The 13536-nt window shown below is 38.4% G+C and overlaps 1 protein-coding gene across 1 annotated transcript in view; it reads left to right on the plus strand.

The window, feature by feature from the left end:
• Positions 1-13536, plus strand: part of SUCLG1 (succinate-CoA ligase GDP/ADP-forming subunit alpha) — a 33975-nt gene that overhangs the window by 7939 nt on the left and 12500 nt on the right. Inside the window, exons 2-5 of the mRNA XM_030837529.3 lie at positions 1809-1912; positions 5508-5624; positions 9169-9381; positions 9517-9574. Coding sequence (XP_030693389.1) covers positions 1809-1912; positions 5508-5624; positions 9169-9381; positions 9517-9574 — 492 coding nt within the window. The remainder of the gene's footprint in view (positions 1-1808; positions 1913-5507; positions 5625-9168; positions 9382-9516; positions 9575-13536) is intronic.

Below are 13536 nucleotides of genomic sequence, written 5' to 3' on the forward strand. Positions count from 1 at the left end.
TTGAGCTCCATAGAGTTGATCCAGGAGGTCTGGAGTAGGGGAAGGAATAGGAGAAGGTAGTGATAGGAGTTGTTTGGGTATTGAGACCATGCTTTATGAATGTAGACAGACCTGTGCTTTCTCAGGGTGACAGGGCCACTTCTGCCCCATGGAAGGAGACTTGAACTGTCTGATGTCTCCTTTGTTAAGGTAGAGTGTAAGAGTACTTGTGGAGGACTAAACTTTACCTTCAAAAAGCAAGTATTTCCTTTTATCAAGTATGGGCTCCAGATGTCCTGATCTTATTTGCTCTTGTAATCATATCTTGTACCTTTCCTGTCTGGAAACTCCTGATAGATGGGCTATTTACTGAATATTCCAGGAGTGGGAGGGACTGTTGGGCAAGTCCTGCCAAGAATAGCAGAGGGGAGTAAAGCTCTTCCATAGGTATCGTGGTTCTGTGTCTCCAGCTGGGAGAACTGGGAACCAAGGGCAAGCCCTGGCTAGGGTGGGCTCTCAGGCCACAGTTCCTGTCGTAGTGTTCACTGGCCCAGGTTAAGGTGCTTACCTGCGTACACTGAGCCAGGACTTGGCCCTCAGTGCCCCCTCAGGGTCCCTTGTTCAGCATAGTCTAGGCCAAGAATGCATCTGATCTGTGTGCACACAGAATACGTCTCTCCTGGTTGGTCAGGGCAGATTCCGGGCCTGTCTCTTCCTTAGAGGTACAGGGGACTACAGAATTCAAAGTTGTTGGAAGCTGAGGTCAGTACGTGAGCTGAAGATGAATCAAGGGATGTTCAAAGGGCCAGAAGCAGATCAGTTACGGAATCTGAGATCTGAGGATTTAGGAGGGTATGAGCAGTGATTCAGGAGAAACAGCACTGAGTGGACCCTGGACAAGTTTATGATGAGATGTTCTTTTCTGGGCCTATTAGCTTTCATGGGCTACCTTAGTGATAGATGCTGGCATTTTGAAAGGGCCAGGAATGGACCACAGAGACAGCAGGTTGGGGTTCTAATGGGGGTTTAGAAGGCAGCCCACGTAAATCATCTGTGCTCTACTTTCTACTGATTTTTGAAATATGGGGAGCTGGCTTTAGGAGCTACTTAAGATTTCTCAGTTTCCACTGAAGTAGTTTGCTGACAGTAACTTAGATATTTTTTACATGTTTCTCCCTCATCTACTTTTCCTATTTATTTTATTTTCCCTACTTCCTTTATATGTGAGGTCTTGAGACTTACATCAGAAGAGACCAAATTAAGTAATTTTGGATTATACTTTAGATAAGTTTTATTCTATGACTTAACATTTAATGTTAATATTATTACTGGGGAATGAATTGCAAAGTAGTTCTTAGTAATTGTGACAAAGTTTGCCTCTTAGCTCGTCTTTTGCTTATTGATGTTGGGCTTAAAAATGTTGGGTCAAATGGGGAAAGCATGTGGCTGTTTAGTAAACATTATTAGTAAGAGTGATACCTAGTATTTAGTTCCTTGATTTAATTTGAGCTGTTTATGTGAGCCCCTGGTTTCTTGCTGAGGAATAAAAATTATAAACGTAACCTCTTCTTTCTCAGTTCAGAAAAAGCAACAAAATTGTGGTTCTCAGTAAAGAGGGGATTCTGGAGAATAGAACAGTGTCTTTTCTTGTTTGTTTCTTTAATTAGTTTTTGTATTTAATACATCTTATTTAAAAAGTGACATTTAAAGTTGCCATTATCACAAGATAGCTCCTGAATTAGAGGATTTTTTTTTTTTGTCACCAGGTTAAATTCATAGTCCAAAAATTTGGAAAAATTATAATGTGTCATATTTTCTTTACTTTTCAGTGCAACAGAATGGAATTCGGCATTGCTCCTATACAACTTCCAGGAAGCATCTCTATGTGGATAAAGATACGAAGGTTATTTGCCAGGGTTTCACTGGTAAGCAGGTATGTGTTTCAAGACTTTTTAAAAGATGTATATTAGAGATACAAAAACATTGAATTATTTTCTATTGTTTTAAAGTCACAAAAGTTATAATACAGTTTGTAGCACAAGAGTATACAGTACAGCAGTGGAGTTGTATCTCAGGAGGGGGTTAGGTGCTATAGTCAGCCTCTAAGATGAAAATTGTATTTAATGTTACCTTGAAAATCCCTCCCTAGGAGTACAGTATTATGTTGGAAACCCACATATTTTCTTTCAGCAAGTATAACACAACAGGTTTTTCTCCAACATTGGAACAGATCACTGTTTCTTTAATTAAGGTCTAGGTAAGGCAGATGGCTTGTGTTTAGGCCTTGTACAAAAAAAATTCTCAGCTAAGCACATATCAGTGTGGGGAAATGCTCAAACCCAGAGAGGCTCATGGGAACTGTGATGGGAAGAGGAAGTAGTACATTGATTTTTCCCGTCTTGTACTCTCTGGGCAAATGGTCTTCAGGGGAATAGCAGGCAAAATAGCCTGAAGTATTTCATTTATATTCATTCTCTGTCCCTATCCTCTGCCTACATCATAGAACTTATGTAAGTTTAAATATAACTGTGACGTGATTCCACAAAAAAATGCAACATAAGAATCTCCTTTCCTTCCTTCCTACCATTCTACTGCTCTGGAATTCCTTCTGATAACAAGTTGACATGTATCCTTCCAGATATTTTTCTTGCTCATACAAACATATGTACACTTATATAATGGGCATTCTACAGAGTTTGTTCTACAGAACACTCTCTCTTTCATTCTCTGTGTGTGTGTGTGTGTGTGTGTGTATATATATATATATACACACACACACATATATAAACAAATTATACAGTATATAATATATATCATACATATATGTCTGTTAAATTGATTCCTAAAAGTAAAAATGTCAAAGTGTCAAAGGTTCTGTGTATTTAAAATTTTAACAGCTATTGCTAAGTTGCCCTTTACAACATTTGTACACATTTATGGTTTCAGCATAGTAGATGCACAGATTTTTTTGTTTTAAACGAGGGAATACTACCAAATCAATTGGAAGATAGCCATCAGCCTTAACCCAAAGTATCCCTTCCTTCATTATTAAAGGAGATATGGCAAAATAAAAGCGATTAATGATTTTTGTGTAATTTAAAAGTTAATGATTTTTCTATGATTAAAAGAATTATCACGTCCATTCTGCAGGGTTTTGGTGATCTAGAGCAAGAGTTGGCAAGCGTATTCTGTAAAGACAAGATTGTAAGCATTTCAGGCTTAATAGGCCATGCAGTCTCTGTTACAGCTACTTGGTAGTACTGGAACAGCAAAAGCAGCCATAGGTAATATGTCAGTGAATGGGTATGCCAGTAAAACTTAATTCACGAAACCAGTGGCAAGTCAAGTCCTTCAGGCCATATTTTACTAACCCCTGATCTAGAGGATGATACCTAAATATCCAGAATTCTATAACTTTTGTTTTTAAAGTACTTAGGAATTGCTTTAAAATTTTGTAGTTCTTTTTTTAAAAATGAATTAGATTAGAAGGTTGTTCATGTGAAATGTCCTTTTGCTTTCTGACTTTTTTTTGAAATAATTGGGCACAAAAATGTGAATTGCAGTGGACCTTGCTTCTTTTTCTCCCATTCCTCTACTGTCTTAAAAAAAACAATCCACTGTCAATGAAAAAAGAAACACCCCAAACTTAGAAATTTTGTTCATAGGTAAAATTGGTTTACTTATTCTGATAGCCGTATGTTTTATGAATATCATTTCCACATATATACATTCTAAAGAAAGTTGATGCTCATCTAAGATATGAAGTACATTTTATCATTCCTCTGCCAATTAAAATCGTATTTAGTCCCTTTTTGGATAGATGTTAATTTTATTAGCATATAATCAAATGTTTGATTAACCCAAATTCTCTACCTAAGTTTATTATGTATGATTTTGTTTTTCTGTTTACTAAGCTTTATACAATCCTGCAACATTTTAACCTCTGACCTTTTTTTTTAAGAACCATTGTCCATGCTATAAGCACTATTTGGAACTGTCTTTGATTCATAAATTAGATAATGATTTGCCTACATATTGAAATCCAGGGTTGGTTTCAGTGTCTCTGAGTTACCGGCAAATACACTGTTTCTCATTCACTTTTTTTTTTAGAGTAATTGGGAGCCTTAAGATTTGTTGGTTTTAAGTTTCTGTTTATAGACGTAACGATGAGGTCTGAAATTTAGAGTTTATCTCTGTAGAGAATCTGCGTTTTGTCTCATTAGTTCTTTTTTTTTTCAGTGTACACATTGTTCCACATATGAGTGAGGAATATTTGTATTTCAGAGCAAATCCCAAAAATGCAGATTTCCAGTGGGTGGTATTTCTTGAACTGGCTGTTATGAGCTGCTAAAAGCTATTACTATTCTTAACTCTGCACTGGATGGTGATAATGGGAAAATTACGGGAAAGAAGCTTATTAACGGGAAATGTTATCCCTGTTTAGCACTACATTAGGACTAAAAATTTGTCCATTGGAATTTATGTAACAGTGTGGTAGTCTAGGGTAGTGCTTCTCTAACTATCTGGAATGAAAGACCAGTTTGGGTGTGTCTTTGCTTTATCACTAATCTAATGCAGATGAATATTTTTTACAAAATACTGTAAAAGTCATAGGAATATTATATTGCTATAAAAGTCTGCAAACATTCTCATTTTTGTTTTCTTTATTAGATTTTTCTTTATTATTTTTGCCATTCTTTTTTCGTTTTGTGTTTATCTCACTGTAGACCGTTAGCGTATACAGATGACACTTTGAATGGCATTTCTCTAAAGAGAGAGCACTGGTCTGAGGTCCTTTCCAAAACTCCATCACTGACTTAAGATAAGTCAGTTAACATGCTCGGGACTAAGTTTCCTGTTTTGAAAGATGAAGACGTTGAATTAAGAAATAGAACTTGAGTAGTGAGTCATCATTTTCTGGTCCCTGTAGAATGACCGCATAGATCCACTCAGTTTTCAACAACTACTTATTGAGTGCCTACTGTATGGAATGTGTTGCTTTAGGTGCCATCTCTCAGTGAACAAAGTAGATAGAAATCATTGCCTTCATGGAGTGGCGGGGGAGAGAAACAAAATCAATGAGTAAATTATGTGGTACGTTAGAAAGTATAAGTGCTGTGGAAAAACTAAACCAGAGAAAGGAGGTGTCTGTATGTGTGTGGGGTTGTGGTGGCAGTTGGGGTGGGTGCTCAGGGGAAGCCTGACCTCTGAGTCAAGTTCTAAAGGAGCTTTGGGGGTGAGTCAAGTGGATGTCTAGGGGAAGGGTGTTCCAGCCAGAGGGGACAGTGAGGCCAGGCAGGACTGGAGTAGGATGAGTGATGGGAGAACAGTGGGTGAAGCGAGGTTGGGCAGTTGAGGGGTTCTGATGTGAGGAGGCAGCTTGAATACTGACTTGGTGGCCAGTGTGATGCTTTTGCTTTTGCTTTTGCTGTGAATGAGACGGAAAACTATTGCAGAGTTTGATCAGAGAAGTGACATGTAACAGGATCAGTCTGGCTGATCATTAGTCTTTCGCTTTTTCCCCTCAGGGCACCTTTCATAGCCAGCAGGCATTGGAATACGGCACCAAATTAGTTGGAGGAACCACTCCAGGGAAAGGAGGCACGACGCATCTGGGCTTACCGGTCTTCAGTACTGTGAAGGAGGTAACTAATGGCACCTGAGTTTGGCAAGAAAAGAAAAGCAGGGGAAGAGCTAGTACGCCTTGGTTCAAGATCTTAATTGTGCCCCTTTGGGGAGAGTCAGTTGCTTTTTAAAATTCTAGTAACCTAGAGGAATTTGAATTGCGGTAAAAACCAGTGTGTTCACTTTAGTCAGGTAGGCTCAGGATGTTTTCTCCGCAGCCTGGGTCATTTTTATTTATTTATTTTTTTTGCGGTACGCGGGCCTCTCACTGCTGTGGCCTCTCCCGCTGCGGAGCACAGGCTCCGGATGCGCAGGCTCAGCGGCCATGGCTCACGGGCCCAGCCGCTCCGCGGCATGTGGGATCCTCCCAGACCAGGGCACGAACCCGTGTCCCCTGCACCGGCAGGCGGACTCTCAACCACTGCGCCACCAGGGAAGCCCCCCGGGTCATTTTTGTCTGTAGGTATATATCGGCTCTTTAGGGAAGAAGTGCTGTGGCTTGGCTTCTGTTTGGCTTATTTTCCTTCCTTCCCATTTCTTCTTCTGGGGTGTTAGAAGTGCACATGTCAGCATCCACCCCCTACCCTAACACTTCGAGTGGGTGCTTTGCCAAGGCACTGTGCCAGGTGCTTCATATTCATGGCCTCATTCAGGCCGAACCACAAGCCCGAGGTAGGTGCTGTTATCATCCCCATTTTAAAGACAAGGATGCTCTTACAAAGAGCTTTCTGAGTGAGTAGGATGGATACCTTTCATGCAGTATTATTTGCCAGCACAGACCCTGTTGTCACAGTCCAGCTGCTGACAGGAGCAGACAGGTTGAGGGTCCTGCACATAGTGTCATGACCGATAAGTGGCAGACTTAGCCTGGCTCAGAGTAAGTAAGTAGTGTATGGTGTTCCTGTGTGGAGAAACCTGACTGTAGAGTCTGATGGACAAATCACAGAGTTCTAGTCTCTTCCCCAATTTGCTGATTTCTTAATACTTTTTAAATTGATTTTAAACTAAACTTTAATTCTTCGCTACAAAGCTAATTGCTTATTGTAAAATTTCAGATGATATAAAAGTATGTAAAGGTAAGTTTTATATAGTGTTTTCCATTTCTCAGGTTTTGCTTTTATAGAGAGCTAATTTAAGCTCAATGTGTATTCTTTCATTCTCTTTCTACACTTAAATGAATATGTACAATACTAGTAGTATTATAAAAGAAACCATAGTACAAATTCTTGGCTGTTTAATTTAAAAAATCAAGGAAATAAACTTAGTACTTGGGATTGATGTATTGATGTTAAAAAATGTACCCCTCCTCTTTATAAACATACTTCTCAGGCATGTTTTAAAGAATTGCACTTTTTACAGTACACATTTATAGATGTACTCTCTTTATGGAATACTAACTTCTTTTTTTTTTTTTTGCGGTACACGGGCCTCTCACTGTTGTGGCCTCTCCTGTTGCGGAGCGCAGGCTCCGGACGCGCAGGCTCAGCGGCCATGGCTCACGGGCCCAGCCGCTCCGTGGCATGTGGGATCTTCCCGGACCGGGGCACGAACCCGTGTCCCCTGCATCGGCAGGTGGACTCTCAACCACTGCGCCACCAGGGAAGCCCCTAACTTCTAATTGAAGTTAATTTGTATTCTTAATCCTAAAATGTAGAAAAAAACAAATATTCAAATTGGAATTTTCACTTTACTTTAAACTTGAAAATAGGGTGTACTGTATACGTGTATGTGTGTTTTGAGTGTATTGTATTTTAAAGAGTAAAAAAAATCGTATATTCTGTAGAATAATCATTTAGTTTTTTTTTTTTTGATTTGCATTTTTAGAAAAAAATCTCTCTAGGCAGATTTCTTTTGTCATGAGCTGTTTTTGCTTTCTTTTGAAAACAGTTTTCATTGCTAAGCAATTCATTTATTATTAATTTTGATACAAATAGATATGACATTTGGAATATAATGTAAGTTCTTTGACAGATACTCTCTCTCACCCATTCTGCTCTTTCAAAGAGCTTTCTGAGTGAGTAGGACGGACACCTTTCATACAGTATTATTTGCCAGCACAGACCCTGTTGTCACAGTCCAGCTGCTGAAAGTGTTTGTAGCCTTAAGGGGTAGGCACCCATGGGATATATTGATATTTTCCATAAAATACCTACACTTGGTTCCAACCTAGCTCTTTTCCTTTGGTTCCCACTTCTCTGTTATCATCTTGAACATAGTTTTTAAAAACATTGTTTTGAATTATTTTTAACCCCTGGCAAGTCAGCATCCTTTGACTTGTTCTTCTGTCGCTGTCAAGATACCTATTTTTATTCGGGGTGCTGTAGAGAAAGCCCCTAAGTTGCTGGGAACATGGGGAGTCATTTGGGGATGATTCTCAAAGACCCTGTCTTTTACTTCTGTCCCTTCTAGTTGTACCTGTGTGTTCCGTAACTTGGTTTTTGCATCCATTATGAGTCCCATGGCACAGCCTTCTAAAAAGTTTTGATTTGCATCTTGGTTAAGTTACATTTTCACATTTATAGGGAGGCAGCCTGCTGTAGCTGAAAAGAACTGACGCTTTGGAATCAGATATACTTATTGTTGAATCTTGCCTGTACCACTTCCTAGCTATGTGACCTTGTGCAAGTTATTTAATATTTCTTGGCCTCAGCATCTTGATTTGTAGCTGGGGATGCTAAGCATGCAGGGTTGTGGTGAAGCCTTATCCGAGGCCTGTATAGAGTCTCTCTCAGGGCCTCTCACGGAATAGATGCTGCCACTCTTGGAGAGCCAGAGATCACTGACAGTCTCTGTCTTCAAGGAGCTTCCTTTCAGGAGAAGAGACGTGGCTACCGTGGAGGTGGGTAGAAGGCTACATGTGTATTGATACATGTAGAGAGTATGTAGAAACCACTGAGAGAGAAGCGTGGTCAAATTGATGGTCTTTCAGTGCTTTGCATCGTGAGGGGTGATGTAGAGTAGACTAACCTTATTTGACCCATTCTTATTTCGTGGCCATTTATGCGTGTGTATTTTAGTTTATTTCTAATCAGCATGCATTTAGAGTAAAAATTGACAGCTAGGAAAAAAACCACTTCATTTTGCTGCCTCTTGATATTATTTATTAAGTGGGATGTATTTTTAAACAGATGGTTGAGAGCTGGGTTCTGGAGCTTGGGGCTCACCAGTCCTTTTCTCCTGGGGAGGTGCAGGGTCTTTGGTACTGAACAGGTGGTAAGTGCCTTGTAGAACAACAGAAATAAACATGGCCCAGGAATGAGGGGACACAGATGCAAATCAGGCAGTGCTTGCAGGTGTACTGACATGCTGTCACCTGAGGGAATGGGAGGTCACAGAAACTTTCAATGCAGAAGGGTTTCCCAAGGGGGCAGAAAGGAGGCCGTGCTTACTCTGCTGTTTTCTGACAGCAAAGTGAACTTGTTAATGGGAAGAATGAAGACATCCGATGTCTCCTGGTGATGTCCTTTCCTGACCCCAAGACATCATTAAAATCATGGTATTGAATTTCTTTTACAATGTTTCTGACTTAACCAATAATAAAGTGCTCCGTGGTTAATGTTTCAGGCCAAAGAACAGACCGGAGCAACAGCATCTGTCATTTATGTCCCTCCTCCTTTTGCTGCTGCTGCCATTAATGAAGCTATCGAGGCGGAAGTGTCCTTGGTCGTGTGCATCACTGAAGGTATCCCACAGCAGGACATGGTGCGGGTCAAGCACAAACTGCTGCGCCAGGAAAAGACCAGGCTGATTGGTCCAAACTGCCCTGGAGTTATCAATGTGAGTGTACAAAACAAAAATAAGCCCTCTGAAGGCTAACTAGCTTTGAATCAGTCCAAGTATATTTGTGTGTATGACCTAGGAAGTTACAATTTTTTTTTCACTTTTCTGAAACCATGAATTACTTTCCTTCAGCCTGGAGAATGCAAAATTGGCATCATGCCTGGCCATATTCACAAGAAAGGAAGAATTGGTGAGTATATATTTCTTATAGATTAAAAACAAAATTCCTTGTCCTGAGCTCAAAACTCACAAAGAGAATTTGACTCTGCAAATCAAATTCATTTTAATTAATTCAACTTTAAGAGAATTTACCAGGGAAGTTTTATAGTGAATTGATTCTATGTCCTGAATTGATGCTTGAGAAACTCTAATTCTCTAGAATCAGTGAAGATGTTTTTGGGGTTTTTTTAAAGATTCTTTTCCTGCTCAGCACACTATGGATTCTTCCATGTGTTTGCGTGTATCAATAGTTTATTTTATCGGTAAGTAATATTTTATTGAATACTACAATTTGTCCATTCTCCTACTGACAAATGTTTCTGTCGTTTTCAGGTTTGATTCATTATGAATAAATTTAAGGTGAACTTTTGTGTACAGGTCTTTTTGTGGGTATTTCTCTTGGGTTAAATGCCTACGAATGGAATTGCTAAGTCATAGAGTCAAAGCATGTTCAACTTTTTAAGAAGTTGCCAAATAGTTCTGTAAAGTGACTGTGCGTTCTTGACCCTCACCCTCGGTGTATGAATGTTCCAGTCACTCCACATCTTCACAGACATTTAGTACTGTTAGTCTGTAATTTTAGCCATTCTACCGGGAGTAAAATGATGTCTCATTATGGTTTTGAGTTTCCCCCATGACTAATGATGTCATGTCCTCATTGGCCATTTATAAATCTTCTGTTGTGAAATATCTGTTCAAGTGTTTTACACATTATTTTTTATTGGGTAGTCTTTTTTATATAATTTTTATATAATTGTTGATTATAGGGGGTGCTGTAAATATTCCGGCTCTTAAGTTCTTTGTCAGATACACATGCTGTGAATATTTTTATTGTTAGTCTTTCTGTGTCCTGTCAGAATTACTTTGCCTCAGTGGATATTATGGGCTTTCTCAAAATGTTTTGGGAAAATTGTACTGCTACTTGTTTAGTTCCTCAAGGAAATAACCAAATTAACGTTTCAGAATTAGCCCATTATGGCGGTTTTTAGACTCTTCACACCTAACTCTCACTAAGCTATACTGTTTCTCCACCGTAATAGAGTTTACAGTACTTTATCTATAAACCGTGACTGTAAATACTAAGTAAGAATAGTTAAACATAGTCAGTAAATGTCAGTTGTGTAGTTTACAGGACTGGGTTAATGGTCATGATTTTTCTTTATTACTAATGGCTCTTAGAGCTGTCAGCCGTGCTGCCAGTCGAGAACTTACCAAGTTCTCTTACGAGGGAGGATGCAGGGAGTTCCATAGGCCATCTGATTTCTAGTCGGGGCCTGATCCACATAGCCACTGATGCTTTTGCACATATTTGAATACTCTTTACACTCTGCAGTCTGCTTGGAATGGCTACTACTGTAGACTTAGGTGAGCATGGAATAAGGTGTGTCCTGTACTGAGTTGCCTTTCTGATCACTACCCTGCTCTCTAAGGTGCCCATGAACCTCAAAAACAAGTAAGAAAAGTTCAGGGAAGTCCTTTAGACCTTGGTTCTCCAGATGGCCGTAGCACATTGATGAGGAAGTCCTCTGGGAGACTGCCTTTAATTCAGAGGATTTAGAAAAAAATTCACCTAAAAGAAAATATATGACACTACAAGATTTTCAAGGAGGTGAAGGAGAAAAGATAATTTTTTGTACTAACTATTCCTATTTTGATACTAGTACTAATGTTCTCAGAAGCCTCATTGACTTCCAGTCCTTAAGCTAAGAGTTTAGGGAAAGGAAGGATTTTTCAGTCCCTTGGGTATTTCTGAATGTAATGTAATGTAATATGACAGCAGTACAATAGTATAGTGGCTTTCTCGTTTGTGTTAATGATAGCTAATGAAACTGTATAACAGCTAATTGAATGTTATTGAAGAGAGATTGAATTCCAAATAGATATTTAACTATACAATATTTTTTTCACTTATGTTAGACGTTTTTTTACTCTCAACCACATGTGACATGCTTGACTTCTACATCCTTTTTAAAAATTTTATTTTAATTAAACTTTTTATATTCAGATAATTGTAAATTCACATGTAATTGTAAGAAATAATACAGACAGATTTCTGTGTACCCTTTATCCAGTGTCCCCCAATGGTAACATCTTGCAAAACTATAATGCAATGTCACATCTAGTATATTGACATTGATACAGACATAAGGAATTTTTCCATCACTCCAGGGATCCCTCATCTTGCCCTTTTATAGATACACCCACTTCCCTCCTACTCCCACTCCCTTCTTAATCCTTGGAAACTAATAATTCTCCATTTCTAAAATTTTAAATTTCAGGAGTGCTGTATAAATAATATCAGGTAGTATGTAGCGTTTTGGGATTGGCTGTTTACACTCGGTACAATTCTCTGGAGATTCACCAGATTGTTGTGTCAGTAGTTCATTCATTTTTATTACTGAGTAGTATTCCAGGGTACGAATATGCCATGGTGTGTTTAATGATTCATCTGTTGAAAGACATTGGGATTGTTTCCAGTTTGGGGCTGTTACAAGTAAGGCTGCTATAAACATTTGTGTACTCGTTTTTATATAATCCAAGTCTTCGTTTCTTTGGGATGAATGCCCAGGAGGGCAGTTGCTAGGTTGGATGATAGTTGCATGTTTTTAAAGAAATTGCCAAATTGTTACCCATTTTACATTTCCGTCACCAACGTATGTGTGATCCGGTTTTTCTGCATCCTTGCCAGCATTGGTAGTATCACAGTTTTTTATGTTAGCCATTCTGATAAGTGTACAGTGATATCTCATTGTAATAGTTTTAGTTTACATTCCCCTGACGGCTAATGATATTGAACGTCTTTTCAGGTGCTTGTCCGTCATCTGTATATCTTCTTCAGTGAAGTGTTTCTTCATGTTTTTTTGCCCATGGTCTAATTGGGTTGTTTGCTTTTTTACTGTTGAGTTTTGAGAGTTCTTTATATATTCTAGATACTAGCACGTTGTTGGATATGTGGCTTACAAATATTTTCTCCCACTCTGTATTCATGCTCTTAACAGGATCTTTTGGAGAGCAAGAGTTTTTCATTTTGATGAAGTCTAACTTACTAATTTTTTTCTCCTGTGAAGTATGCTTTGGACCTCAAGTCTAATAAGTCTTTGCCTAGCCTTAAATACCTTTCTTGTTCCTGAAAGTTTTGTAGTTTTACATTTAAATCCCATGATCCAATTTCAGTTAATTTTTCTAGGTGTGAGACGTAGATCAAAGTTCTTTTTCGTCTACTTGTGTTCAGTTGCTTCAGCACCATTTATTGAAAAGATCATCTTTCTTCCATTGAGTTGCTTTTGCATTTTTGTCAGAAAAACAGTTGGCATATTTGTGTTGGTCTATTTCTGGATTTCACCAGTACCACACAATCTTGATACTATAGCTAAGAGATAAGTCTTGAAATTTTAGGTAGATCGCTTCCTTGCACTTTATTCTTTTTTAAATTATTTTAGTTCTTCTAGTTCCTTTACTTCATATAATTTTTAAGATGATCTTGTCTCTATCTACAGAAACTGTTGCTGGGATTTTGATGGGAATTGTGTTAAATCTTTATGTCAATCTGGGGGGAATAGACATGTTGACTATTTCAATCCATGAATGCAGTATATTTTCATTTATTTAGATTGTCTTTGATTTCTTTCACAAGCATTTTGTAGTTTTTAGCATATAAGTCCTGTATATGTTTTGTTAGATTTACACCTATTTCTTTTTTTTAAGAAAGCAATTGTAAATTTTATTGTATTTTAATTTTGGTGTCCATGTGCTCATGGCTAATGTATAGAAATACAATTGATTTTTGTTTATCTTGTATCTTGCAACGTTGCTGTAATCTAATGGGTTTTCTTGGTAGATTCCTTAGCATTTTCTTTGTAGACAAACATGTTATCTACAAATAGGGACAGTTTTATTTCTTCCTTTTAGGACACTCAAGAGAAAGTCTTTCTA

The sequence above is a fragment of the Globicephala melas genome, chromosome 12 (genome assembly GCF_963455315.2).
Source record: "Globicephala melas chromosome 12, mGloMel1.2, whole genome shotgun sequence".
NCBI lineage: Eukaryota > Metazoa > Chordata > Mammalia > Artiodactyla > Delphinidae > Globicephala > Globicephala melas.